Source organism: Argentina silus, assembly GCF_951799395.1.
Source record: "Argentina silus genome assembly, chromosome: 17".
Lineage (NCBI taxonomy): Eukaryota > Metazoa > Chordata > Actinopteri > Argentiniformes > Argentinidae > Argentina > Argentina silus.
Genome location: NC_139671.1, coordinates 5,351,984 through 5,377,916, shown reverse-complemented (window position 1 = coordinate 5,377,916; position 25,933 = coordinate 5,351,984). Strand labels below are relative to the sequence as shown.

General features: G+C 41.1%; 1 protein-coding gene across 1 annotated transcript; it reads left to right on the top strand.

The window, feature by feature from the left end:
* Positions 1 to 230: 230 nt before the first annotated feature.
* On the top strand, positions 231 to 25,578 carry LOC310818145 (choline/ethanolamine transporter flvcr2b-like). The gene is made up of 11 exons (XM_083688934.1): positions 231 to 1,203; positions 6,525 to 6,666; positions 9,026 to 9,166; positions 11,016 to 11,083; positions 12,379 to 12,482; positions 14,079 to 14,189; positions 17,267 to 17,372; positions 17,675 to 17,786; positions 19,749 to 19,804; positions 21,927 to 22,067; positions 23,772 to 25,578. Exons 1-10 carry the CDS (start codon positions 622 to 624, stop codon positions 22,002 to 22,004), a joined length of 1,500 nt encoding a protein of 499 aa, XP_083545060.1. The 5' UTR covers positions 231 to 621; the 3' UTR covers positions 22,005 to 22,067; positions 23,772 to 25,578.
* Positions 25,579 to 25,933: the final 355 nt, after the last annotated feature.

The following is a 25,933-nucleotide window of genomic DNA, read 5'->3' as shown; positions in this document are numbered from 1 at the left end:
TCTATCCATACCTTACCTAACTCTAAAGCTAACCATAACCCTTACTTTAATCATTTTAATATCAACTTCAATGGGGTGACGTCAGAGTCGGGACGTCCCAAGCATCCCACTTAGCATTTATCGAGTGAAAGTGGTTCATATCACGTGGTGACTCAAAACCGGCGTTTATATTGGATGATTGATTGGTGGCGCGACGCTGTTTTGAGTGACATATCTATACATTATTTTTAGGCAAATGTTGACTGCTGCGTGTTGAATACATAGACTGTGTTTGAGTACCGTCTGTTGAGTTGTCAGTGGAACTGTTGTCAAATTCAGCGGAACAGAAGGAAGTGCAACATTTATAGGCTAACACTGCTGGAAAGTTGTTTTGCAGTTGTTTTTCGAGTATATTTAGACTTGCTTGCTAACTTCTCCTTTTCTCTCAAGGCTTACATGTATTTGCGCAGTTCGCTAACGTGTCCTTGGCAGTAGAGAGTGTTGTCGAATACTGACTGACCGGTGAACTTTGAGAGTTGTAGTAGCGAGGTTGTATGTTGGAATAGATTCATTCAGGACGCGATCTGTCACGCACTGCAGAATAGGCTACGCTAACTATGTCTGTTACGAATAAACGTCAATATGAGTGAAAAACCAGCATTAGTTGATGGCGAAATCCACGACAATCAAACCATAACGGATTTGGAAAAACACAAAATGATGAAGTCCAATGACTCTAAGGTGCACTTAGAGACACGGCTGAACGGTAACGACACGATTCAACCCATTCGGCTATACAAGCGGCGATGGTTTATTGTGTGCCTGTTCAGTTCGTATTCTCTGTGCAACTCTTTCCAATGGATACAGTATGGAATTATCAACAATATTTTCATGAGATTCTACAGTGTAGACTCTTTCACTATAGACTGGATGTCTATGATATACATGCTGACTTACATCCCCTTCATATTCCCTGTTACCTGGCTTTTGGATAAAAAGGGGCTTCGGGTCATTGCGCTCGCGGCGACTGCCATGAATTGCGTAGGGACGTGGATCAAGGTGGCCAGCGTCAGACCGGACCTTTTTGCGGTAACCATGCTGGGACAGTTCTCCTGCTCCTTGGGGCAGGTGTTCATCCTAGGGATGCCATCAAGAATCGCATCGGTGTGGTTTGGTTCGGAGGAGGTGTCCACTGCTTGTTCCATCGGAGTCTTTGGAAATCAGGTATGTCGGACGGAGTCCAAGTTAATGATTCATTGTCAACTTACTTGCTGAGGCATGCAGTATTATACATTTTTGCATTCATTCAGCATGACATTCATGTGATATCTCCATTTGGTTTCTTGCGCAATTACGCATAGCCTGATCACCGGCTCATTCGGTTGAAAGATTATTTTTTATCGCACACTCATCTTATGTCCACAAAACACGTCAACTTTCGAATGAAGACCCCTTGCATTGGCAGAATCTTTTCAATTGATAATATTAGTGGTATAATCAAACTTTTCCTTTAAAAGATTTGTAACTTGGAGACCAATTTACATTCTAAATTAGATGGCTGAACAATCTCCAGAAGCTACCATCTCTTGTACAAAGTGGTTAGACAGTAAGTCTGTAAAATATCAAAATATCACATTATTACTCCTTTGACCCATGAGTTTTCCATACTTCCCAGGTGCATTAAACCCATGCTGACAAAATAGTTTCTTAGTTCTTTCTTGACCTCACATTAGCCATTGGCGTTTGAATGAAAGAATCATCAGATGTGTGAAGAAGTTAGTTTGTTTTGTCTAAGGAGGACCATTTAAAAGACATGTAAAATACACTATTGCCTTATATCTGGCCTTATTTCAACTCCAGAGATACTGCATTTGAACAATCAATTTAATTTATTCAGCCAATATGGAATTCAGTGTGGCAAAGGGTGTGAGAGTAAACTTTAACAAAAACAACAGGTAACTGAATTGTTGCTTATTGACAGAGGTTCTTAATTTCTCCCATGCTTTAAAATAGACTTGCTGAGACAGAAATATGGCTTTTGCCCCATTGCTTGTTTTGTTCAAAGTAAATATAATATTCCCAGTTTGCCAATTCTTTCCATTTCTGGGCGCTAAAACGAACTTAATGAATAGGCTAACCCTATATATTTACACAAGATGAACATGTTCCATTTTCCATTTAAAAATAACATTATCATAAGCACATCCTTTTGGATAGGTGCTGGGGTAAAAGCCATACATGAAAAGAACAAAAAAAGCCCACACACGGTGATGCTCCTTTTCCCACCTTTATGTGACACCATTTTATCTGAGGTGGATCTTTTTCTGGTCTTTGTCTGATCTTGATCCACCTTGGATCGAAAGATTGTCACAAGTAAAGGTGGGAAAAGGAGCATTAGCGTGGAGGCTTCTTCGATCATTCCATTTGCCATTAAATACATTGCTGAAAAACATTTTCAACCATTTTTTTTTTTTTACCAAGTAACTGTTTCATCAAACACATTTTAATGTATTTTTTAGTTTATTGCAAGTGTATTGAAATAAGATTTAAAACATGCATTGACCAATGTGTTATGTGTTAATTATAAATGTAACCTTTCCAGGAGGGAGTAGTAAGCTAATTCATGAATTAGCACTGAATTATCAGTATTTCACAACAGCTGACAATATATGCAACTATTATAATTTTTAAAGGGGAAGTTTACCCAAAATCCATTTTTATGTGTATTTCTGGTCAATCCATAATGCGTACTGTCTCGAACTATCATCAGTTTGTGTGCAGCTGTATCATAGCTATCGAAACTCAAGGTCTGTGTTTACTTCCTAGAAAAGTCTTGTACCGCATTAAAATACGTCAGACGAGAGTTTTTGCACTACTATGCCAATGACTCAGAGAGAGCAGCACACGCTAGCTCAACAGAAGGACCTCGCGTGGGAGGGAGAGGGGAATGTCGGGAGTTGTAGGAATTGAATCAATTGGGCAATTGGGAACATGAGGACTGATGTGGGCATTTGAAGTGAGATATCTTGATTCAGAGGTCGTTTTAAAATGCAATTTTTTTGTGAATGTGTCTACTATTGAATAATGAAAACAACAAATCCACTGGATTACAGGGTAAAATTCTGCTTTAAAGGTGCAATGCTTAATGAGTGTTTCAGCCAAATGGCTGGCCCACCACTTATTTCGGTGTAGTGTTGGGTGATGGGCTGGGCAATAGATGCATCCAGTTTGAGTTAGAAACATATGGTTGGTGCATTACTATCTGACACATTACATTTATTTTCTGCGGAACCCCTCATGCAATTTTCCAATCTTCTTTATTGCTTAGCTAGTCATCTCAGAAATACTACCTGACTTCCACCTAATTTGGGCAAGTATGAGCACTTATGCACGGCCTATGGCTGAACAATAACTGACTGAGAAACATTAACCCATGTAGCATCCTTGTTGACGGTCACAGAACGGTCCACCTTAGATCCAAATGAATGATGAATTTCACAAGTGTTTTCATTATTGCTCAACACAGCCTTTGTCGTTTGCCAAAGATCCCTGCAGTTTGTGCAACAAGAGGACCAAGTCAGTGGACCAAGTTGGTAGGAGGGGTTTGAATGGAATTGAAAGATTCCCAGAACGATGATTTGACCATGCTGACGGTGATAAATAGTGCAACGCCTCAGAGCTGGTGCGGCAACTAGGTGTGAAAAAGGCTTCGGGTTCAGTGCACTGTCAGAAGACCCCTCGCACACAGACTCAATCATAATAGCAGCAACAGCAGTTCCAGCTGGCATCTTGCTTCTGCTCAGCTCTGAGGATAACCTCCCGAGGCTTAGTTTCTTCAGTTGTATGTAACGATATTTGTCTTATTTGGAGCTCCACCAACAATAGGGATCAGCACCTAGAAAGCAGAAATAGGCAGGAGATCAGAGAAGGCAGGACTTTGAAAGGGGGTAATAAGCAGTGACATTACCTCAAGAAGAAAGTGAAAAATGCCTCAAAACAAAGGTGTGCTGAGCAGAAGTTTTGAGGTAAACAGGATCCCTGAGACAGAATCTGAGCCCAGATCCAGGACCGGAAAGGTTCTTGCTGCAGGTCTGGATGCTGTCAAGTGGACCCCAGGGCCCCTGGGTAAAAATCTCTCTGTGAGCTCTCAGCTAGACATAGAGGCTGGGGACAGAGCAGAGCTGGTTCCCAAGGCTGAGACGCAGCTCTACCCGCGGCGCTGGGTCATGTTGTTCCTCTTCAGCGGTTTGTCCGCAAGCAACTCTTTCATGTGGCTGCAGTACGGCATCATCAGCAACATCTTCATGCGCTTCTATGACATTGACCCACTGGCCATCGATTGGCTCTCAATGATCTACTTTCTGAGTTACATCCCGTTCATCTTGCCTGTCCTGTGGCTCCTGGACAACCGCGGGCTTCGTGAAGTAGTGCTGGTTGGTGCAGCCGTCAACTGTATCGGGGCATGGATAAAGATTGGCAGTGCTGGCCCTGACTTATTTCCTGTCACCTTCTTTGGTCAATTTGTGTGCTCAGTGGCCACAGTTTTTGTCCTGGGCATTCCCTCTCGCCTGGCCTCCGTTTGGTTCGGCCAGCGGGAGGTGTCCACTGCCTGCTCCATCGGAGTGCTAGGAAACCAGGTTTGTCTAATTGTTTTTAACACCTAAGTTTTATGTGCCTCTGTGTGTGCATACAGTTTGTAGGCGTGTGTGTTTCTGTGAGTGTTTTGAGGGCCTGGAAACTCCAATGGCTTTGTAAAAGTATATTTTTATCCCAAGTTCAAAAGTCCATGTTTTGAGGGTGAGGAAATATCCTCTGAAGCATTACAACTACTTTCTTGAGCCTCGTTGCTCGGAATCTAGCAGCTGTCTACTAGGCCGCTTTAAAAGGTCACCCAAATGAGGACCATAGGAGTCCTGTCCTAGATTTAGTTTTTGCTTTTATGTCCCCCATGATGAAATCGGGGAGGGGACTATGGATCAGTCTCTGTCCATTTGTCTGTCACAAAATTCTGTCCGTTTTTATGTCATGTGCTTTATCTCCAACACCACTGGGACAATTTTGATGAAACTTGGGTGAATGATGCATCTTGCCATACAGATGCGGCATTTATAAATGACATTGATTGGCCCAATTTTGACACAACTTGGGTGAATGATGCGTGGTGCCATAGAGATTGTTAGGAGTTTAAAGGTGATGCCAATTCATCTCATGATGGTGTGGCTAAAGTGAGGATGTTATCATTAAAAACATCACAATACACACCTTTTGGGCAATTGACTGTTTTCAAATAATACTGTCAAATACTTGGAAATTAATCAAATAAGCACTACAAGCTCTGCTATCTTTCAGCCTACCTCAAATCCATTGACTTGCCTTCAAATAAACACAAAGCTGTAAGAAGCAAGACTGATAATGAATCAAACAAGCACTACAGGTTCTGTTAATATGTTTATTCTAGTCATACGTTTGAGTAATTGTTACCAATTTACACAAGGAGGGGTGCGACAACATTGACACAGTACATACATTTGTTTACTCAAACAAAACCATTGATTCTTGAAGAATATAACAGATACATGCTTCATGTTTACTGTCCTACTCAACAGAAGGACCTCGCGTGGGAGGGAGAGGGGAATGTTGGGAGTTGTAGGAATTGAATAAATTGGGCAATTGGGAACATGAGGACTGATGAGGGCATTTGAAGTGAGATATCTTGATTCAGAGGTCGTTTTATAACGCCATTTTTTTATGAATGTGTCTACTATTGAATAATGAAAACAACAAATCAAATAAGAAATTATTTGATTTGAAATTAATCAAATAAGCACTACAAGCTCTGCTATCTTTCAGCCTACCTCAAATCCGTTGACTGCCTTCAAATAAACACAAAGCTGTAAGAAGCAAGACTGATAATGAATCAAAGCACTACAGGTTCTGTTAATATGTTTATTCTAGTCATACGTTTGAGTAATTGTTACCAATTTACACAAGGAGGGGTGCGACAACATTGACACAGTACATACATTTGTTTACTCAAACAAAACCATTGATTCTTGAAGAATATAATGCTTCATGTTTACTGTACACTTCATTTTTTGTTATGATGGACCTGAAAGTTTTGACAACAAAGTATTCAGGCTTGTCCTGACTTCTTACATTTCCTTCCAAGAAAATGATCAAACATTAAAGGAGCAGTTCTATTAATTTGTAGTGTCAAATACTTTTTGATTGTGTGCATGTTGTGTTCGTTTCCCTATTTACAGAAGATACCGCTATCTGTACACATAACCTGGACCAAGCAATCAGACTGTTGAACCCTCCCCCCGACCCTAACCCCCCCCCCCCCACACACACACACACACACCCCCCCCCCCCCCCCCCCGCATTGTATACTTGTATGTGATGTAATGACAAATAAACAAATAGAATAGAATGACAAATAGAAACGTGAAACACAACAGTGCTAACCTGAATGAGGCTCGTGGTCACCCTTATTATCTCTAGTCTGTGTTAACCTAAGATGTCTCATTTTCCCTCTCTTACAGTTGGGCATTGCCATCGGGTTCCTGGTGCCACCGATTCTTGTGCCCAATGTGGAGGACATGGACGAGCTGGCACATCACATCAGCATTATGTTCTACATAACGGCGGGGGTGGCCACTTTGCTCTTCATTCTGGTTGTCTTTGGTAAGGCCTTTACTACCCGTGCGTGATCACAATGAGTAATTTGAGGTTGTGTTCCTGTGTCATTGCACCTGAGGATGTATGGAGGTTTTATTAAGGAATTTAATAGTGCATTTGGAAAATATGCTGGAAAGTGGGCGAACTACTCAGACCGCTCTGGCATTCTGAACACACCAACACAGTTTTAGGCTGTGTACCATCTCTGAAGTCTGCTTTTTAGCTTTTCAGTAATATATGGATTAAAACGCTGGAGATGGAGAGAGGGAGCAGGCTGTATTAGAGAGAGGGATATATATTTAGCTTCCTGGTCTGGTGGAAGGAAGTGAACCATTAAATGGAAATTACAGTAGTTGGCACAGAGGCCATCCCTTCTCTCACTTACCTTCTCTCTCCTCACTCTCTCTCTCTCTCTCTCTCTCTCTCTCTCTCTCTCTCTCTCTCTCTCTCCTCACTCTCTCTCTCTCCTCTCTCTCTCCTCACTCTCTCTCTCTCTCTCTCCTCACTCTCTCTCTCTCCTCTCTCTCTCCTCACTCTCTCTCTCTCTCTCTCTCCTCACTCTCTCTCTCCTTCTTAACAAGCACAAACATGCAGACATGCTGTCATGGTAAAAGAGGAACAGAGGGTCTGATTTGGAGCTGTCACTTTTAGGAGTGGTTTACACAGCGTGCCATGTCATGAGTGTGCGACACTCCCTGTCAGAGGTCACTGGGCCAGGTCACGCGTTGAGAGGAAGCAGAGAGAACGGATGAACACACCATTGTCCTGTGGGGGAATGTCGTGCTTATGAGCATTCTGAAAGACAGAAGGACATTTGTAAAGACATTCCATAGTAGTACCATTCAAAGCCTTGATACAAATAAGTGTAATCACTGTTTGTATTGTCCACACTCGCACTTTATCTGTACTGCAATAGTACACAGTATCCAAGTGGTTTACCACCTTATATGAGTATGGAAAAAAGGGATAGGGTGTAATCTGAAATTGGAATTGGCAATCTAGCCAGCCAGAAGCCAATCAAGTTTACATTCATTTAGCAACAAAAGAGAATTTAATGAAACAGGGCTGATAGTTTGTGTACCATGAGCCATCTTTATTTGCCATGCGAGAGTGAGTATTTCCCCAAGGGCAATGATGACTTTGAAATTCTCATTTCTTAAATTTAGGTATGGACAAAATTCCCCTTGAAAAGTCCCTTGACTGTTCCTCAGACCTCAAATCTTCCCTTGACTGTTCCTCAGACCTCAAATCTTCCCTTGACTGTTCCTCAGACCTCAAATCTTCCCTTGACTGTTCCTCTGCCCCATCTCCTTCTTGTTTACTCTACCCGGTTAACTCATACCAACTGGTCATCAACCTCAGGAGATACAATGGTGCAATGCTCTATGAGTGTTGCTGAGCCATCTGGGGGGGCCTGACTCATGCCCTGGAACGAACCTATGAGTCAGCATGGGAGACAAAGTTCTGCCACCAAACGCCGTTAGTGTCTGACCAGCAGATGCACTCTAATCTGTCCTCACTGGCACTAAGGACCACATTAAAATGTTAGCTTTTCCCTGAAAAGTTTGTTGGAGTGGACTGTGAAGGTCCGAGACACTGTATGCGTCTAACGGTAATGTAGTCCTTAGTCCTGTAGTCCTTATGTAGTCCCAGTGAGGACAGTTTACAGTGCATCTGCTGGTCAGACACCCCAGGGGAGGCAGTGACCACAAATCACACCCCAGGGGAGGCTAGCACGGTGATAAGATCCACAAATAAAAACATCTGTCTCGTCCCACAATGGTCCTGGAGGAATGCCAGGCATCCCAGGAGAAATCAGCTTGAAACATGACACGTCACCCCCCCCCCCCCCACCCCCCCCTCCCCTCCAAGGTTGACATTCCTTTGGGTCCTTTACTGTGTCTTTTAACCCTCGTAAGTGTTGGACTTTGATAACCCCACCAATGTTTTCATTGGCTTTGGGATTAGTGTATTGATTTATCCTGGCCGATATCGCTACTCTGTATTCTGTACTCTGTAAGTAAACTACCTGTAGCAAATATTGATTATAACTGTACCTGTTCACTTGACATGTCGGGATCTTATCTCAGTGGTCTGGAAAGCCAATTTCTTGATTGAAGCTAGCTAGTACCAATGGCTAGTGTAAACAATAGCTCATTGTAATTGCAATTTCAATTCATGGCCACAGGGGAGCCAGAGTTCACGTGTAGCTCCATTAAAGCTGAATTTGCATGTAAGGAGCGATGTCTAGGGTGTGTCAGTGCATTTTCTACTCTTCATTAATCACCTTGATTGGTTCTAAATTGGCTAACACTGTAATTGTTTGACACAATGTCTGATATGCTGTCCATGTCTCCTTTGCTAGTTTTCCAAGAGCGCCCTGAGCTCCCACCCACCCAGGCCCAGGCGACAGCTCGGAACATCCCTCCAGAGCAGTACTCCTACACGGACTCCATCCTCCGGCTGCTGCACAACAGGCCCTTCAACCTCCTCATTCTCAGCTATGGTTTGCCCACCGCTATCATTATCATCAATATTTAGCCATTATCATAGTATGTAACCCATTCCAACTGGCTGGAAGTTTCACAGTAGTGATGTTTTTACTTTTAACAATTACTTTTAACAATTAATATACTGTACTGACTTAACTGTTTGATCCCCCTTCAGACCAGTTTTCTTTCTCAAATGGACAAATGCATCTGTTCTATTTTCTGGTCAAACACACACTGAAAACTGTGGGAGTCTTGTGGAGAAGCATTGGTTTTCTGTGATGGCTAATGCGTTCTTTTGCAAGCAGATGAAGTCATGAGCCGGGAGTATGAAAGTATGAGGTTATCCTTCAACCCAGGATGATCTTCCATAAGAGCCAATCACATTTTAGGAAGAGTGACATGTGTGGGCAATTTTCACACTGCCTCACAGGTGCACTTTTGCATTATTACCTGGTAATCCAAAGGAAAAATGTGCTTGCTTTGCTGGCAAGCAAACCATTAGCCGCTCCCAAACAGATACACAAGGAAGTGTGATACTGGACTTGTATCTCATACATTTGTGTTGGCATTATTTACTATATGTTAACACGTCTTTTCCAGAGGGGATAAAGGTTCCTGATAACTCTGCCAATGATTAACAGAAATTGATTTTTTTTATCAATTGTAACCAAGGTTACAATTAGTCTTAGCTTAGCTAGCTGTGTCCTAAAAACCCATTGACTTGTTTTTCTGTTGTTAGGGGAGTGTTGTGATGTTGCCATGTTGTCATCCTGTCTTCCGTTGTTGTAAACAACATTTACGGTTACGGTTTATACAGTATGCATGTCTAACTCTGTGTGTGCTGTATACAGTGCCTATAGAAGTGCCTAAAGAAAGCCTACATCCCTTTTCAAACTGTTGACCTTTTGTTGTCTCAGAACCTGGAATCGAAATACATGAAACTAGGATTTTACACACAGCCTACACATTCTGCCATTTCACTTTCAAAGTGAAAGAAAATTTAAAAACATTTCCAGTCAAATTTCCACATTTCCAGTCTTGCAAAGGTCTACACCTCCCTTGCTGTTGTTGACCTAAAATGTGCTCAAATGCAACGATTTCTTCAACAAGTTACTCAGTCAGTTGAATTGAGTCCATGAAGTGCAATGATCATATTTCAAACTTATTTTGAGCATGTGACCTTGTCTTTTCAGGGTTCCTCATTTGAATAGGAGTCAGTTGCACACTCTGTTGATCAGGTTGTCATTAGAAACTGAGCGAATGGAGAGGAACAACAACGCTCGATAATGCGACCCTGAGGCCTGGGAAGACTTCTACAGTCTACTAAGTTGAATGGCTGGGAAAAGCATGGTAGATGGGACATCATCCCAGTCACTCCACAAAACTGGTCTATAGTCGAGTGACCAGAAAAATCAATTTCAAATCCATAATTATGTTCGCACAATGAAACAATGAATTCAACAATGAATTCAAGTTATGCAGCAAAGAAGTGGCTGGAAATGTGTTTCTTTGGTTTTACTACACAGTATTACGCTTCGTACAAATCCAGCACACGCATCACCGTTTTCACGCCATGTCCCATGTGAAAAGTAATGTGGCAGTACAGTGTGGAATTAAAATCAAGAACCCTAAAATTCTAGGCTTTGCATTTGTGCGTGCGTGCGTGCGTGCGTGCGTGCGTGCGTGCGTTCCCCTGGCCTGGTTTCAAATGGAACCGCTGCCTTTCTCCTGACTCACAGGCCCCATCTGCCACTGTCAGTATTGTATCAACCATGCAGCAGTGCTATAGTCTAGTCATTGGCTGCTCTCTGGGAATGCTAAATCCCTATTGGCTGTACACCTCACACTGTGTCTCTCCCACAGGACTGAACGTGGGCTGCTTCTATGCCGTTGGCACTCTGCTCAACCGCATGATCATCGAGCACTACCCTGTAAGTCCTACACTCTTTGCTCTACAGTATGTGGGAACTGAAACACATGGTCATTGAAAACTTTGAAAAGGAGCTGGGAGCATATCTCATTTTGATCACGATGCGAATATTTTACTTGATATTGGAAAGTAATGAACTAAAATGGTTATGAAAGGATTGTAACTCCAAGTCAAATCTCTGTGGTGTTCACCCCTTTACACCCTTGCATCTGTGACAGTGTGGCTTTTGGCTGCACTGGAGGTGTGTGTATGGAGGGGCATGTCAGTCAGCAGGGGGTTCTGACGTGTGTGTCTGCCCATGGTTCTGACGCACGCTCTGCCCTCGAGACTGCAAAGCCCCAGAGTCAGAGTGACATCTCCTTCAGCTACGGGGGAAATTCCATTTCAACAAAATTCATTTCAACATTTACAAATTTTAGAATGCCCATCAGTAGATTTTTCTCATTAATTAACTAAATCTAATGGAATTGGAATTGGAATTGGAATTCAAACCATGGAATTGACCGAGTTCAAATGGAATTCACCCAACCCCTGCTGTAGGGTGCTGTGGGTCTGATAAACAACAATAATCTCCATCATCACCTCCTGTACCTTGACCAGAGATAATATATGGTCAATTTAAAGGCAATATACGGGTTTGTAATCCCACACCTAGGGGAAGAGGTCACAAGAAAACAGATGGCCCTAGAATATTTGGAGAATGCAGTCAGGAGGGGTGAGGTCAGACTGAGGGGTTTGATTATAGGTGAATAAAACAAAGGATCAAAGCTGTAGAAACCAGGATAGAGTAATAAAAGTTAGGGTAAATAAGTAATAAACAAAGTTGTAAACAGCCAGAACGAAAGGCTTTTGAAATCAGCCTGGGCGTCAGCAAGATCTGACCAGACAAACTGACGCCAGATTACCACGCAGTACTAGATATTACATGACTGACAGAAACGTTGCATGGACCAATCGCGTCTTTCTCGTGCTGTTGCCCTGAGCAACGTAACTAGAACGGAGGCTGGATAGAGCCAAATAAAGTGTATTTTTAACCCATAACAATAGCTTTTTTAAAATGACCGCTATACACTTCAGGGATATGAAAAACCAAAAGGAAAAGCTCATCCATATTATTTTGTTGTGAATTGAGTTTTCCTCTTGCTCTTCCTAGACGACCAGCGTTTGGTCTCTCTATTTCTAAATAAGCGTCCGAGAGGCAACGCCTGTGAAACGTCTTTCTTTCATGTTCAGGTAAACCTTTTTCCAACCAAGTACCAATTAACCTTTTTCTGCCATGCTCTGTTTTTGAACTAGGGTGAAGAGGTGAACGCTGGGAGGGTTGGCCTCACCATCGTCATTGCAGGCATGGTTGGGTCATTGATATGCGGGATCTGGCTCGACAGAACCAAAACCTACAAGTAAGACATTCCAAAATATGTAGATACTCAAGACTGCAGCAAGAAATTCACTTAGGGCGCTTTCACTATCTAGTTTGTTTGCTAAATTTTTAATAGGAGTCAGATGTTTTTAGTTTATTTCATTTGTTTCGATTATCTTTCACATTGCCAAATTGAAAGTCAACTACAATTGATGAAAACAACCATGTGTTCATGCATGTCATCTATTCAATGGAAATAAATTGGTGAGTAAATCATGCATCAATCTTGTCCTACACAGCATATAAAGTGCACATTATCTGAACAAACTGTCCATGAAAAAAGTTGACTGCGTATTTATGCACATCCCTAGCTTGCTTCTCCCAAACCAGCACACATGTTGACCTCTGCAATGGAAAAGCTGATTATGAACTGGATGCTCATATTGCACATAAATCAAATGTTGTTTCTCTGAAAATACATCAAAGCAAAATAGTGATTACAAAATAGTGATTATTATGCAGTTCAGTATTTGCAACAGTGCCAACACCTGAAAAAACAAGTGTAAGTCTAAAAACGGTGAACCATCGGACTCACGTTGCATTTGTGTTTGATGTTGTTTCGCATGCAGTGACACGTTTCGAATTTTCTTTTAAGTGGGCTTTGTTTGTTGTTGTTTCTTGTGCAGCAAGCTGCATGAATTGTGTTGTGTTTGTCTGCGTTTGATGGCTGTTTTGTCTCCTGCTGCCTGTGTGATACGGCCTAGCTTTGTTTGTCAAGGTGTAGCTAGCTGATATCTCTTACCCCGGCCGTCGCACCCACCCCATGGGGTCACTGGCCATGTGTTCACAGACCCCCCCCCCCCCCCCCCCTGTGACTCATTCCTGTGAGAGTTGCCAGCTCTTGGAGGAATGCTTACAATGTGCACATGTCGACAGTGTATACACAAGGACATGCATAGCCATCCATTGCAATAGACTCCTGGCTTGTACTCTTGCAGTGTATATGATTATGGTATATATAACCTGCAAGGTAGAGCCACACAAATATACATATTTACAATAATTATTTTAGAGCGATGTTTAAATTGCGGAGAAAGTAGTGATAATTTGACTGTCATTTTCTTTACTGTTCCTTTTTCCAAATGCAACCATACAGGCCTATTGAGATTTCCATTCAATTAGCACCATTTTGGTGCTAATTGCTTCTATTGTAGTTTGCCGTAAAAGGATTATTCCACAAGCTTGAGCTCATCCTGGTATTAGTGCAGTGATTTCCAAACTTCACAGAACAATTCCCCTTGGAGCTCCATCCTAATTAGGTGGTAACTGTTGATGGCTTCCATTTCTGTGTTTTTGATTACTTTAAAGAGATGCACCCCAGATAGGGCTGATTATATAGATGATAGATAGATAGATCTGATTATAGATGATAGACAGATAGGGCTGATTATATAGATGATAGATAGATAGATCTGATTATAGATGATAGATAGATAGATCTGATTATAGATGATAGACAGATAGGGCTGATTATATGGATGTATCAGCAGCACCAATATTCCATAACATTTCACCAAACCCTAAACTAGTAATTGATTCTGTTTGTGAAATGTCGGTGTGTCCGTGTGTCTTCCAGACAGACCACACTGGCCGTCTACCTCATGTCCTTCGTGGGGATGCTGGTCTACGCCTTCACCCTCAGCCTGGGCCACCTCTGGGTGGTGTTCATCACCGCCGGAGCTCTTGGGTAAGTCTGTTTCTCTTACATGTGCATTGACTCATACTGTATAGATGTCCCTTACTATTGAAGTGCAAACAGCAGGGTGGTCCAGCAAAACGTGATCACACTGTCTACTGCAAACCATGAAGAGATGATGGAAGATAACTGAGACAATGTTAAACCAAAACATTGCACAGACATGTGAAGTAGGATGTGGTAACACCGTCTCATACAAGTTATTTTAGTGAGGCAGTCAGAAAGTGTCATTAAAGCAGCTGCTCATACCAAATATATTATTAAAAAAAAATCAAGTTAATCGTGTGGTTTGCTGTGTCTATAGAGGGGCAAAAACACAAAATAATCTGCACAAGATGTTCTTAGCGTACTCTTATCAGCATATTCTCAGCCAAGAACAATTCGGCTAGGTCTGATAAAAGTATCTGTACCTCTGTAACTGCTTAAATAAAACAAAAAATGTTCTCACTTGTGTCTACTCCCCCCATATCTATTGTTCAGTCAGGACACTCGTCACATGAAAATGGTAATACATTTAAGCTTGGCACATTTGGGGCACACAGAGCTCCCTGCCTGGAGTTAAATGACCACAACATACAGGTTTATAATAAGGCAGGGAGCCCATAACTTAGCAGATGCCAACACAGCAGAATCATCCGTCACCCATTAATGTCTTCTGTACGGTATGTATAACGACAGAGGTCATTCTAGCATTATGTGAAATAACAGACTGAATGTGCAACGTTCTTCGCCTGGGATTTAACATTGGGAGGTCATTCAAGGACAGGTTAGCATTGGGAGGTCATTCAAGCATTATGTGACCTAACTGTTAACTATTGCACTGTGCATTCTGCCCTTCTGTTACGACCCTTCTGTCTAGAGTAAACTAAGGGCCGAACGCGATACAGCGAGACTTGCAACACATGCTATGAACCGGGACTAAAATGAAAAAATATTATTGTTTAAACAAATGATCGCTACAAGGGAACTGTGAACAGTGCCAAAGAAAATAACTTATTAAAAGAAAGTCCTAGCTACCTAACCACAGGAACGACAAGATCTACTAAAGAAAACACATGAGGGAGCACCCGTTCCTAGCCTAATGTTTGTACCAGAGATGCGGCTACGTGATGCAAAGTGAACCCATGGGCAGCTTACCTGTCCCCTTGCCCCTTCGCGTGAGAACCAAAACAAAAACACAGTGTATGGTTTTACCAAAACAAACACTATGCCATTATACAGTTTTGAACCATAACAAGAAGCAGCTGAATATGCCAGTGGCTTGGCTACTTCACTTTCAACTATTGACACCAACAAAACATGACGGACGATGACTCCCGAACAGAGGACAGGAGGGGCTTTAGATAGACGGACAGATGGTTGATTGGTCCGGAACAGTGCGCGAATGATGACGGATGGGACTGACAGGCCAATCGTGGACGGACACCTGTATGAGGGTGAGAGGAGGAGACGTAGACGGGAACACAACACAGCACGACAGGAGAACCCACCCGCATCCAGGACGAGAGACGTACCATCCCCACCCATAAGAGCAAGCTTCTGCTGGCAATATCAATAAGCTCCCTTCCCTACTGCTTTATCAATGTAACATACCCACACATACACATCAACATTAACAAAGAGAAAGAGCATCAGCAAATACATTGTCGGAACCTTTCTTGTGTCTGATCTCCAAATTAAAACCTTGGACCATCAGCGACCAACGCGTCACGTGTTGGTTGTGGTTACACATTTGGTGAAGGAACACCAAAGGATTATGTATATAGCAAAATGTGGAAAAAGTCTCTGAATACTTTCCAAAGCCACTGTATACAGTATATAATATATATTATAAGTTGAAAATTGCCACCTGAACTGTGTGTGCAAGAAGACCAGTTGAGCTGACTAGATTTTCTCCGATTGTCTGTGTGGCTCTAGATTTAGACAACTACAGTATGCAGAAAACACTGAAGATGCTGAAATGTACCTGTAGAAGTCAATCAAATCAATGGTTGGGTCGTAGATTAACTGAAACACTAGATAACAGTGCTCAGGCCAACTTTGTTGTCATGCGGTATTCCCAACATGTCGTCACGCCATAAGAAAGATTTCACATTTAACCCACGTGCAATCGTGTAGCAACGGTAGATAATGAGCATCACATGACGTTTACGAGTTAAGTCAACGTTGAAAAATGACCATCACATCACAACTTTAATACTGTTAATTCCAACCAATTGAACAACAACCATCAAATAAAAATGTGAATCCACCATTGACACAGCGACAGAGTTCCAGCGTTTGCATTATGATGTTTAAAAAACAATACTCTCACAGCTGTTATATCTCTGTCGCCATGGTTACCAGCCCAAAAGTCAGATTTATGACCTCCTCCACACCTTGCCCCCAGGCAAGAGTTATTGATCATGCCTTGTGATGCTTGTGTGCAAGTTTAATGTGGACAATGTTTATTAAACAAATATTGGTGCGTATAATAATGGCAAAATACATGTGGAGACTGTATGGATGGTATTGACAAATAAACCGCTATCTGCCCAACCCAATATCTTGTCTTATCAGTTGAATGAACTCTGTTTTCATGTCTGGAGGGCTTGGAATGTTATCTTTATCTATGTTCCATTCTCAGAGCATGGTGTCCTGGTCCAGTGGTCTAGCACCACGGCCTACAGTGCACAGATATGCCCTTGTCGCCATGCTGACATGCCCTCTTCTTCTCCTTACTTCCTGTCTTTCTCTACTGTCTCTGTCCAATAAAACTGAATCCAAAAAATATGAGAGTGGGACTGCAAACAAACAAACCAAAAAACTGAAAATCGAAAAACCCATGATGAGGGAGACTGGTGCCTTTCTCAAGCTTTGCTGTCCCCACCCTCACGTGTTATTTAAACTGTTTGAAATGGAGGACTTTTATTTGGTCTATGTAACATCAATTTTACATGTTTACATTACTCACAACATATATGCTCTCTGTCCTAGATGTTTGTCTCTCAATCCTATTATTTCCTGTTGTTTTGATGTTGTGCTACTGTCTGTCCCACTTTTTCTTTTGATTCTGTGTGTGCGCCAAGGTTCTTTATGACAGGCTACCTGCCCCTGGGGTTTGAGTTTGCTGTGGAGCTGACGTACCCAGAGTCAGAGGGCACCTCCTCAGGGCTTCTCAACTGCTCAGCACAGGTAAACATGTGGACCACTCACACAGCTGATGCCATTGGCATATCTAAGATTTTCCTATCAGTGGGAAAGCTAGATTAGATTAGATTCAATGTTATTGTCCTGTCCTTGACGGTTCTGATCTTCTTCTTGCTCTTCACAGTGAGGTTAACTTACCAGAGTGTCATGACAATGTGTGTGTATGAATGTAGGTTTTGTTTATGTTTATATACATTTTCTGTCTGTGTGTGCAGAAATAAAATGTGTCTTTGCCTGTGTTGTCTGTTTGTTGTCATATCACGTTAAATCCGTGTTTCTATCGCCAGGTGTTTGGGATTATATTCACCATCTGCCAGGGGAAGATCATTGATGCCTTTGGCACGTTGGCTGGCAACATCTTTCTCTGTGTGTTTCTTCTCATCGGCACAGTAATGACAGGTAGAGACTTCCCTCTTTCTTCTTACCAGAGGACAAATCACACTACCTTTTACTTTCCAGGCCATACTCAACAATGGCTATTGCTCAGTTAACCTTGATAATATAACAATGCACTCCTGGAGAAATTTCCAGAATCAAATTCTTAGAAATTGTTATTGTCATGGTTATTGTGTAACTTTGTACTGAGCCCCTAACAGGTCAGGTAGAGGAACATCTTTTGGACAACCTAATCCATGCGAACGGTTTAGCAATCCAATATATTACTAAAGGCTACAGTTATGTCTTGTCCATCCTTTCATGTGGTCGGGCTGCGGTTGTGTTGCTTTTTTTTTCTCTACCTGACCTGTTAGGGGCTCCGTAACTTTGAACTATCTCAACGTTGTTACACTAAACCATTGTTCATTTCCAGTCCAGACATTTAACCGCAAGGATTTTTATGTTGTTTATTCTCAAGGGCAGGTGTTGTTTTTGAAAATGTGTTTTTGAAAACATGATGTCCCTGTGGGCAAAATAGGGTTTACTGTAACTGTAATCATTGTTTTTTTTTCTAAAAATAATTGGGATTCATAGCACACACTTGGCCTTTGTTAATAAACTGACAACACAATCTAATGCTCACCCACAGCCACAAATTCTTCACAAATTAGCATAGTTGAGGTGTTGAGATACCTCTGATTTATCTACAGATGAATGCATCGAATTGAAGGGAGTTGATTGCAGAGGTACATGATACTGCATCAAGCACTAGCTGAAATTTACAAGGGATGCTGTGTACCTTTTATAGATGACAGACATGGCACTCTTCTCACAATGGAGACAGGTCACACTCCATGCCTCACTTGGCTTCTCGCCAGACATAAGTTACTCAACACAGTTTAGTACATGGTCCATTGAGTAATTTATGGAGCAATATGTTCTCCTCAAATTTTGAGGCTTAAAATAACATGGAGAAATATGTACACTCTTTACCCCCCTTGAAATTGCAATCCAATAATTAAAAACAGTTTACTTTTCTTATCTTGAGTTAATCTCTTCAATTGATCTCTTCAATTTAAATGCAATTGGCCCCAATTCTGAAGGATTAATGTTGACCCTAACACTCAAAGACACAGACTTTGTGTGTTCTAGCTTTGCTTCACTCTGTTTGTTGTGCTAAATTTTCAGGGAGTTTTGTTTAATTATACGGTTACTTGTTGAAAATTCAACTTTACTATTGACACTTTTGTAGTGTTTTGACATTTCAACAACACTATGTTGCCCGACTTTGAAGAAATTCACCTCAGGGTGAAAATATTTTTCCTGATGTGGACATAACATTGTCCAATGCCTCTGTGTCTTGTGTTCCATCATTTTCATGTTACATATTTTTCGGGACTCATACCACCACACTGTACATAATATGATGTCTTTGTGCATGACTGCCCCCTGGTGAAAGCTCTCCCTCACTTCTGTTGCAAGAGGGAATATTCCTCCATGCTATTTTTCCTATCAACAAGACTACCTTAATAAGTCATGTCTTCACATAAACATATAGAAATAAACTTCACTAAACATTGCAGTATGTATACTGTAGGAATCCTGATGTTAAATTCTTATGGAATTGTCTGCGGAGATTACATGCATTGTATTCCACCACCAAAATGTGTCACTGACATACTTGTTCTACCTACCTTGAGCTTATCATGTCCCTTTCTATCAAGATGAGCCCCAACAAGTCATATCTTCACATATAAACATATAGAATATACCTCACTTACCTGTCATATCTTCAGCTAAACGTATAGAATGTATACATCTAAGATTCATAACGTATAACCATAACGTACATCTTCACTTAGCTGCGCAGATATATTCATAGGTATCCTGATAATGAACTGTTATGGAAACCTCTGAGATTTCATGTGTTGCATTCCACCACCAAAATGTCTCCCTGACATCTCATGTCCCTCTTCTCCCTCAAAGGCTTCATCAAGTCTGACCTGCGGAGGCAGAAGGCCAACCAGTTAGCCCGAGCTGCAGTAAGTAAAGTGTGGGGGAGCTCCTGCATGGAGACAGGCATGGGTGCCGAGGGTGAAAGGGTTGTTGGTAGTGGATGTGTCTGTGGAAGTACACCAGTGATACTCAAATAGCAGCCTGGGGGCCAAATCAGCCCACACCGTGTCCTGTGGTCCATTTTCTATGGCAAATTCATACACTATGAAAGTTCGTACATCATACACTGCAGAATGCAAACATAACAGGAGACGCCTCATTATTTTTGGAGAGTGAGCTGAACTGGTAGTTAATTAACATTAAACATGTGGACTGTTTCGTCCCAAGTTATAAGTGTGCCAGCTAAATAACTATAGTAACTTTTAATTTAGTAATTTTTACTGTTAATTAGGAACTGCTTCCAACTCTCTTTTGCTACAGTAGTAATTGTAAAGCTGATGCATGTCTTCAAAATGAGGTTTTGTTTACATTCTGCAGTTTGTGACATACAGTATGGACTCTCATAGCATATTTCATAAATAAATAAAAAACTCATTGCAATATCCCCTCTCACAATTTGCACACACAAAGCAAAATAGGCATTTATTGGTTTATGTCTCCTTTTCAAACATGAGGCCTGAAACCTATTGTAAAAAAAAAAAAATTATATATATAAAAAGGCTTCCTTGCTGATCTAATTGAGTATCAGTAGCGTGCTCTTTGACAGAGGTGCATTGTAAACCACCTGTTTGTGTGTCTGTGTACAGGACCCAAAGTCACCTTTAGTCTTTATGTCATTCCAAAAATAACCCTTCTCGTGCTGCATGGCATGTCTTTGGTGTCCTCTGTTGCCTGCCTGCCTGCCTGCCTACGGTTGTGGTGTTTTGGAAGGCTCTATTACCTCTCTTAAAGAACATTAAAGTGGTCAAATGTTGGTTAGTGGTTTCATACAAAGTCCTCTCAGTTATGGCTTACTGTTGGTCACTAACCATAACCCAATACCGAAAAAGTATTCAGTGTCATCAAAATGTTTTTGTTAGGTGTCATTTGAGGCTTCAGAATAAGATAGAAATTACTCCAGATAAAACCCCCCAGTAACTAAAGCTTTACCAGCCTAAGTTGCCTTTTACAGTAAGGGCTTAAACACCACTTTGAGAAAAGTGGCTTTATTCTACAGGTTCAGGTGATATGTAATCCTTACCACAGAAATCAAGGTTAAATAGAGAATAAACCTTTCAACATAGCATTTGTGGTTGGTGACAGTACATATCTAAGTATTATATTACCAACCTTGTCATCAGGCTATTGTTGGCACATGTTACCATTCCATTCCATTCCATTCCATTCCATTCCATGCATTATGCGTCACAATGAACCAAATCTCATCCTCCACCCGCCTTCACTGCTTCCTAGTTTGTCCTACCTTCCCAATGTATCCTATTTTGATTGGTGGTTCCCCTATTTTTTCAAATGTGTGATATGTGATTCCTTTCCACTAATCAGTATTTCATTGAGATTGCATGTTACTGTTGCACCATTGAATCTTGTGTGGTATGTGCTTGTCCTTTCTCTGGTAACATTGCTCATGGAGAAGAAGGGAAATGAGGGAAGACAATATGCTTTAAAAGGTAGATACATTGGTATAAAGAGAGAGCGCTGTTTTCTACAGTAGGCAACCATTTTCCTGAATTTCCTGAGCTTGCAAACTCCACTAGCCCAGCCACCTGTTAATGCTACGCTTGCCTAGTCTAGAGGGCTATTTCATGTACTGTCTTAACTGTCTTAACTCATCTGGCCTAGCTATTCCTAACAGGAGGAACTACTGTACTTTCATACCTTTTGAATTATCCCAGATAGTTGTCAGTTTTTTGTTTTTAGAATAAAAATGGTGGAAGAGAGGGCCTATTTGATATAAAAAGAGATTATATTAAGAGTCACACCACATGGGGCATCATGTTACGGTTCAACTCCATTGTAACAAGTAAACAGTGTAGGTAATTCTGGGTGAGATGAACATGTCAGAAAGTTTGCCATGAGCTAAAGCAATGTTACCAGAAGGTACAGATGTGCGTTTGGGCCCCAGGGCAAGAAGAGGTCATTCTTGACCTCAAACCCCATGGCCTCTGACCCCACCCTTAGACCTTTTGTGACTCCAAGCTGTTGTTCCAGGCAGACGGGCAGATCTCGGGGGAGGACTACGGGGCCACGGCCCTAATCAACCCGCCGCAGGGTCCTCTTCAGACTTGATCATTAACCCCCCCCCCCTTCAATTCCCCCTACCCTCTTAGCTCGACTCACAGACAGGCCAAGGTAGGGGCACCATCAGCCACCCTCAATCACCACACACCTTCCATGATTCTCCTCACACACTTAACCTGATTAGTTAACCTGATTAGTTAACCCATCCACCCCTTTCTATTCCTCTCTTTACCCCTCTAACTTCAAGTTCATCTGATCTCACAACCACACAAAATGTGTCTTTTCACCTGCAGTCTAAAAAAGCACTAGCTTGAGGGGTCACTTCACGGTCATAATATGTGTCTCAATAGCCCATTTAGGCAAAACTTTAAACCAGGGATATCACGACTTGATTGTTCATGTTGTGCATCAAAGTACCAAACACCCTCATTCTTGATGAGACAAATGTATGTTAGCTAGGAAATAATGTGTAAAGCGGATTCTTTTTCAAACATGTTATGGATAGTGTTCTATTTGCCGCTTTTAGTAAGCAAAAAAACTTGGTTTTTTTTGTGAGCCAGGCATTTTTCATCATATTAAAATGTAATGTTTAAAAAGTTGGCTGACTGACTTGTGGGTCCTACATCCCCACCTCTTGAAATACCCCTTTTATTTATTTTGTTCTGTCATGTAGAGTTTCCACAAGGTTCAGATAAGTTTGAGTTACCCACATCCCTACCATATATGATGGAGATGTTATTATGTGACAAGCTTTGATAGCTCAACTCGTTGTTTCGTGGTGTGTCTACATTGATTTGACTGTATACATTGTGTTTGTGTGCCTACTATACACTCACCGGCCACTTTATTAGGTACACCTTGCTAGTACTGGGTTGGACCCCCTTTTGTAGCCCATCTGCTTCAAGGTTTGACGTGTTGTGCGTTCAGAGATGGTCTTCTGCATACCTTGGTTGTAACAAGTATTTATTTCAGTTACTGTTGCCTTTCTATCATCTCGAACCAGTCTGGCCATTCTCCTCTGACCTCTGGCATCAACAAGGCATTTTCGCCCAGAGAACTGCCGCTCACTAGATATTTTCTCTTTTTCGGACCATTCTCTGTAAACCCTGGAGATGGTTGTGCGTGAAAATCCCAGTAGATCAGCAGTTTCTGAAATACTCAGACCAGCCCGTCTGGAACCAACAACCATGCCACGTTCAAAGTCACTTAAATCACCTTTCTTCCCCATTCTGATGTTCGATTTGAACTTCAGCAGGTCATCTTGACCATGTCTACATGCCTAAATGCATTGAGTTGCTGCCATGTGATTGGCTAATTAGATATTTGTGTGACCGAGCAGTTGAACAGGTGTACCTAATACAGTGGCCGGTGAGTGTATATGTGGTGTAGTTATTGATCTGCTGTGTTGTAGCATAGATGCTCAAAAAGTTGGTTTGCTCGTATTTTGTAATAATTTTGTTTTGTTTACTGGAAGCTATAACGGTAAAATACTTTTAAGTGACTTGAGCTTTGTTAAATATGTTGATATTACTACAATATGATTTATATTTGTTTTGAGTGTAGTGTATTGATGAATATAATATAATTAATTAATTAATTAATTGAGAGATTATGTAAACATTTACATTACATAGAAGTCATTCATCAGTCAAATAAAACCGTAAATAAAACCTTCGATAAGAACAAGTGCCATCGGCACATGTAATATTACAGGGAAACCTGTTATTGGGGAAACATGGTTTCTCTTTGGCACAGAAGATCATTGATGTAATTTGTGGTGTTAATATGATGTTGGATGATTGTTGTCATTGACAGGAACCATCAGATAGCCAAGATGGGAGCATCTCTGCACCTGCAGTCCTAAATGAAGCCAAGTTTTAGAGATACTATAAAGACACACACACACACACACACACACACACACATACGTGCACATACACGCACATGAGCTTTGGAAATCACCAGAAACTACTGCCCTTAATGGGAATATGAAATATGGGGGAGAAACACAATCGAGAATATCATCGGCAATATCATATTTTTGTTTCAACCCTTGCCTAAATTGTATAAATATCGTTTGTATTATTAGCACAAAGTCTGCTATTTGACAAAACATAATTCATGGTTTTACATTTAAAGGGATGGTTCAGTGTATTTTCACGTTTAGGTGAAATATCATCTTACCCTTGTGTTGTCCTCATAGGCCAGTGGTGAAAGCTTCTCCGGTTCTCTGGTCTCCACGTTGCTACGGCAGCGCAGGCTAACAGTTAGCAGCCACTCTCCAACAGACAGGATTCTAATGGACCTTAAGTTAGCATCGTTTAAATTACATGCCAAAATCTCCTCAAAGAAACTTCAAACAAAGTTTTGTTGTGAGTCACGCTTTAATGGATTTTTTTTATGTGCACTCTGTTGGAAATCAAACAATAAGTCTCTCTAATTTATTTGCTCAGTTCAGTCAGGACACTCACGTCAGTTTAACCATTTATTGCATGAAAATGGTAGTACATTTAAGCTTGGCATAATTGGATGGCTCCGCCCTTGCCTAGAGTTGAAACGACCATAACATACAAGTATACAATATGGCAGGGAGCCCATGACTTTTCAATTCCCCTGTAGGTAGGCTACATACAAAACAGAGTGTGAGTCTATGTAGGCTACATACAAAACCGAGTGTGAGTCTATGTAGGCTACATACAAAACAGAAGAGGAAATAGTTCCAGTTACAGTATGACAGGACAACTGGTTCACACGTATGCAAAGACACCATCACGTTCAATGGAGAGGCTTAAAAGCTAAAGTTTTACGCTCCTTCATGGCATTCAACTGTTGTGACATGATTGTACTGGCTATCAGAATCAGAATCAGAATTCTTTTATTTGGCCAAGTATATTTGCACATACAGGAAATCGACATGGTGAGGTTGGTGCATGGGACAGAAAAAACAATATAAAATATTGACAAGAAATTTACAAAATAGCAAAATATGATGACGTTTTGTATGGTCGTCCCACCCACCAGGCTACCTAGGATCCATTATTGAGACTCAAAAACCAAACATCCTTTGAAGCGTAACTTGCTTGGTTGAAGCTTCTCTGAGGAGATTTTGGCATGTAATTTAATTTAATGTTAACTTAAAACCGGAGAAGCTTTCACTACTGACATATGTGGACAACTCATGGTAAGATGATTTTCTACCTAACATGAACACAGGCTGAACTGACTATTGTTTTTTTCTTTGGTTTTGCACAACATTTTAATATTATTACTAAAATTCTATCTGTTAATCTTTTAAAAATGAACATATTTCTCTCTTGAGATATGTTTTTACAAATACTGATTGATTGTAAAATATGAATTTATTGATGACATTATTAGAAGAAAAATAATTATTTTCATATGAGATGGTGCTGTATTTTTTCTTGTCACGTTATTGAAGGTTGAGTATTTTTCCAAGATCATCTTGTACTGTACTACCTCTCTGAAGTGATTTTAACCCTTGCCACTATTTTAGTAACACTTAAGATAACAAATGGTTGTAGTTTTTTTTATGTTGTTCAGTGAACAGTCTTACCTGTTGAATATTGTGGATGTGACAACTGATGTTGTAATAAAGGTTTTTTCCTAAGGTCTCGTGTTTGGTTGTATTTAAGGGAGGGGAGAGGGGGGGGGGGGCTTGAGATGAACTACCCAGTTCAGCAGTCTAATGGCGTGAGGCCTGACGGTAGAAGCTATTTTGGAACCTGTTGGTCCGGATCTGTCCAACAATTTGTGTCCTTTCAAAAACAAAAGGTAGCATTTAATGCTCAAGGGACGTTCATTCTCACTTCACATTTCATAGGCCTTATATTTAAGTAACAACATTTAGATTATTAGTAGTAACTTAGTAACTACTATGTAATAACATATTAGGCTACTAACATGCCATTGAGGAGCACTTAGACAAGCAAGTCAATTTATTTATATTTTACAGTGCT

Excerpts from the sequence above, each read along its gene's own strand:
- LOC310818145 (XM_083688934.1), top strand. The coding sequence starts at position 622 with ATGAGTGAAAAACCAGCATTAGTTGATGGCGAAATCCACGACAATCAA. Across the intron at positions 11,084-12,378 it reads TGATCATCGAGCACTACCCT|GGTGAAGAGGTGAACGCTGG; the intron begins GTAAGTCCTACA and ends TTTTTGAACTAG. Across the intron at positions 17,787-19,748 it reads CATCGGCACAGTAATGACAG|GCTTCATCAAGTCTGACCTG; the intron begins GTAGAGACTTCC and ends TCTCCCTCAAAG.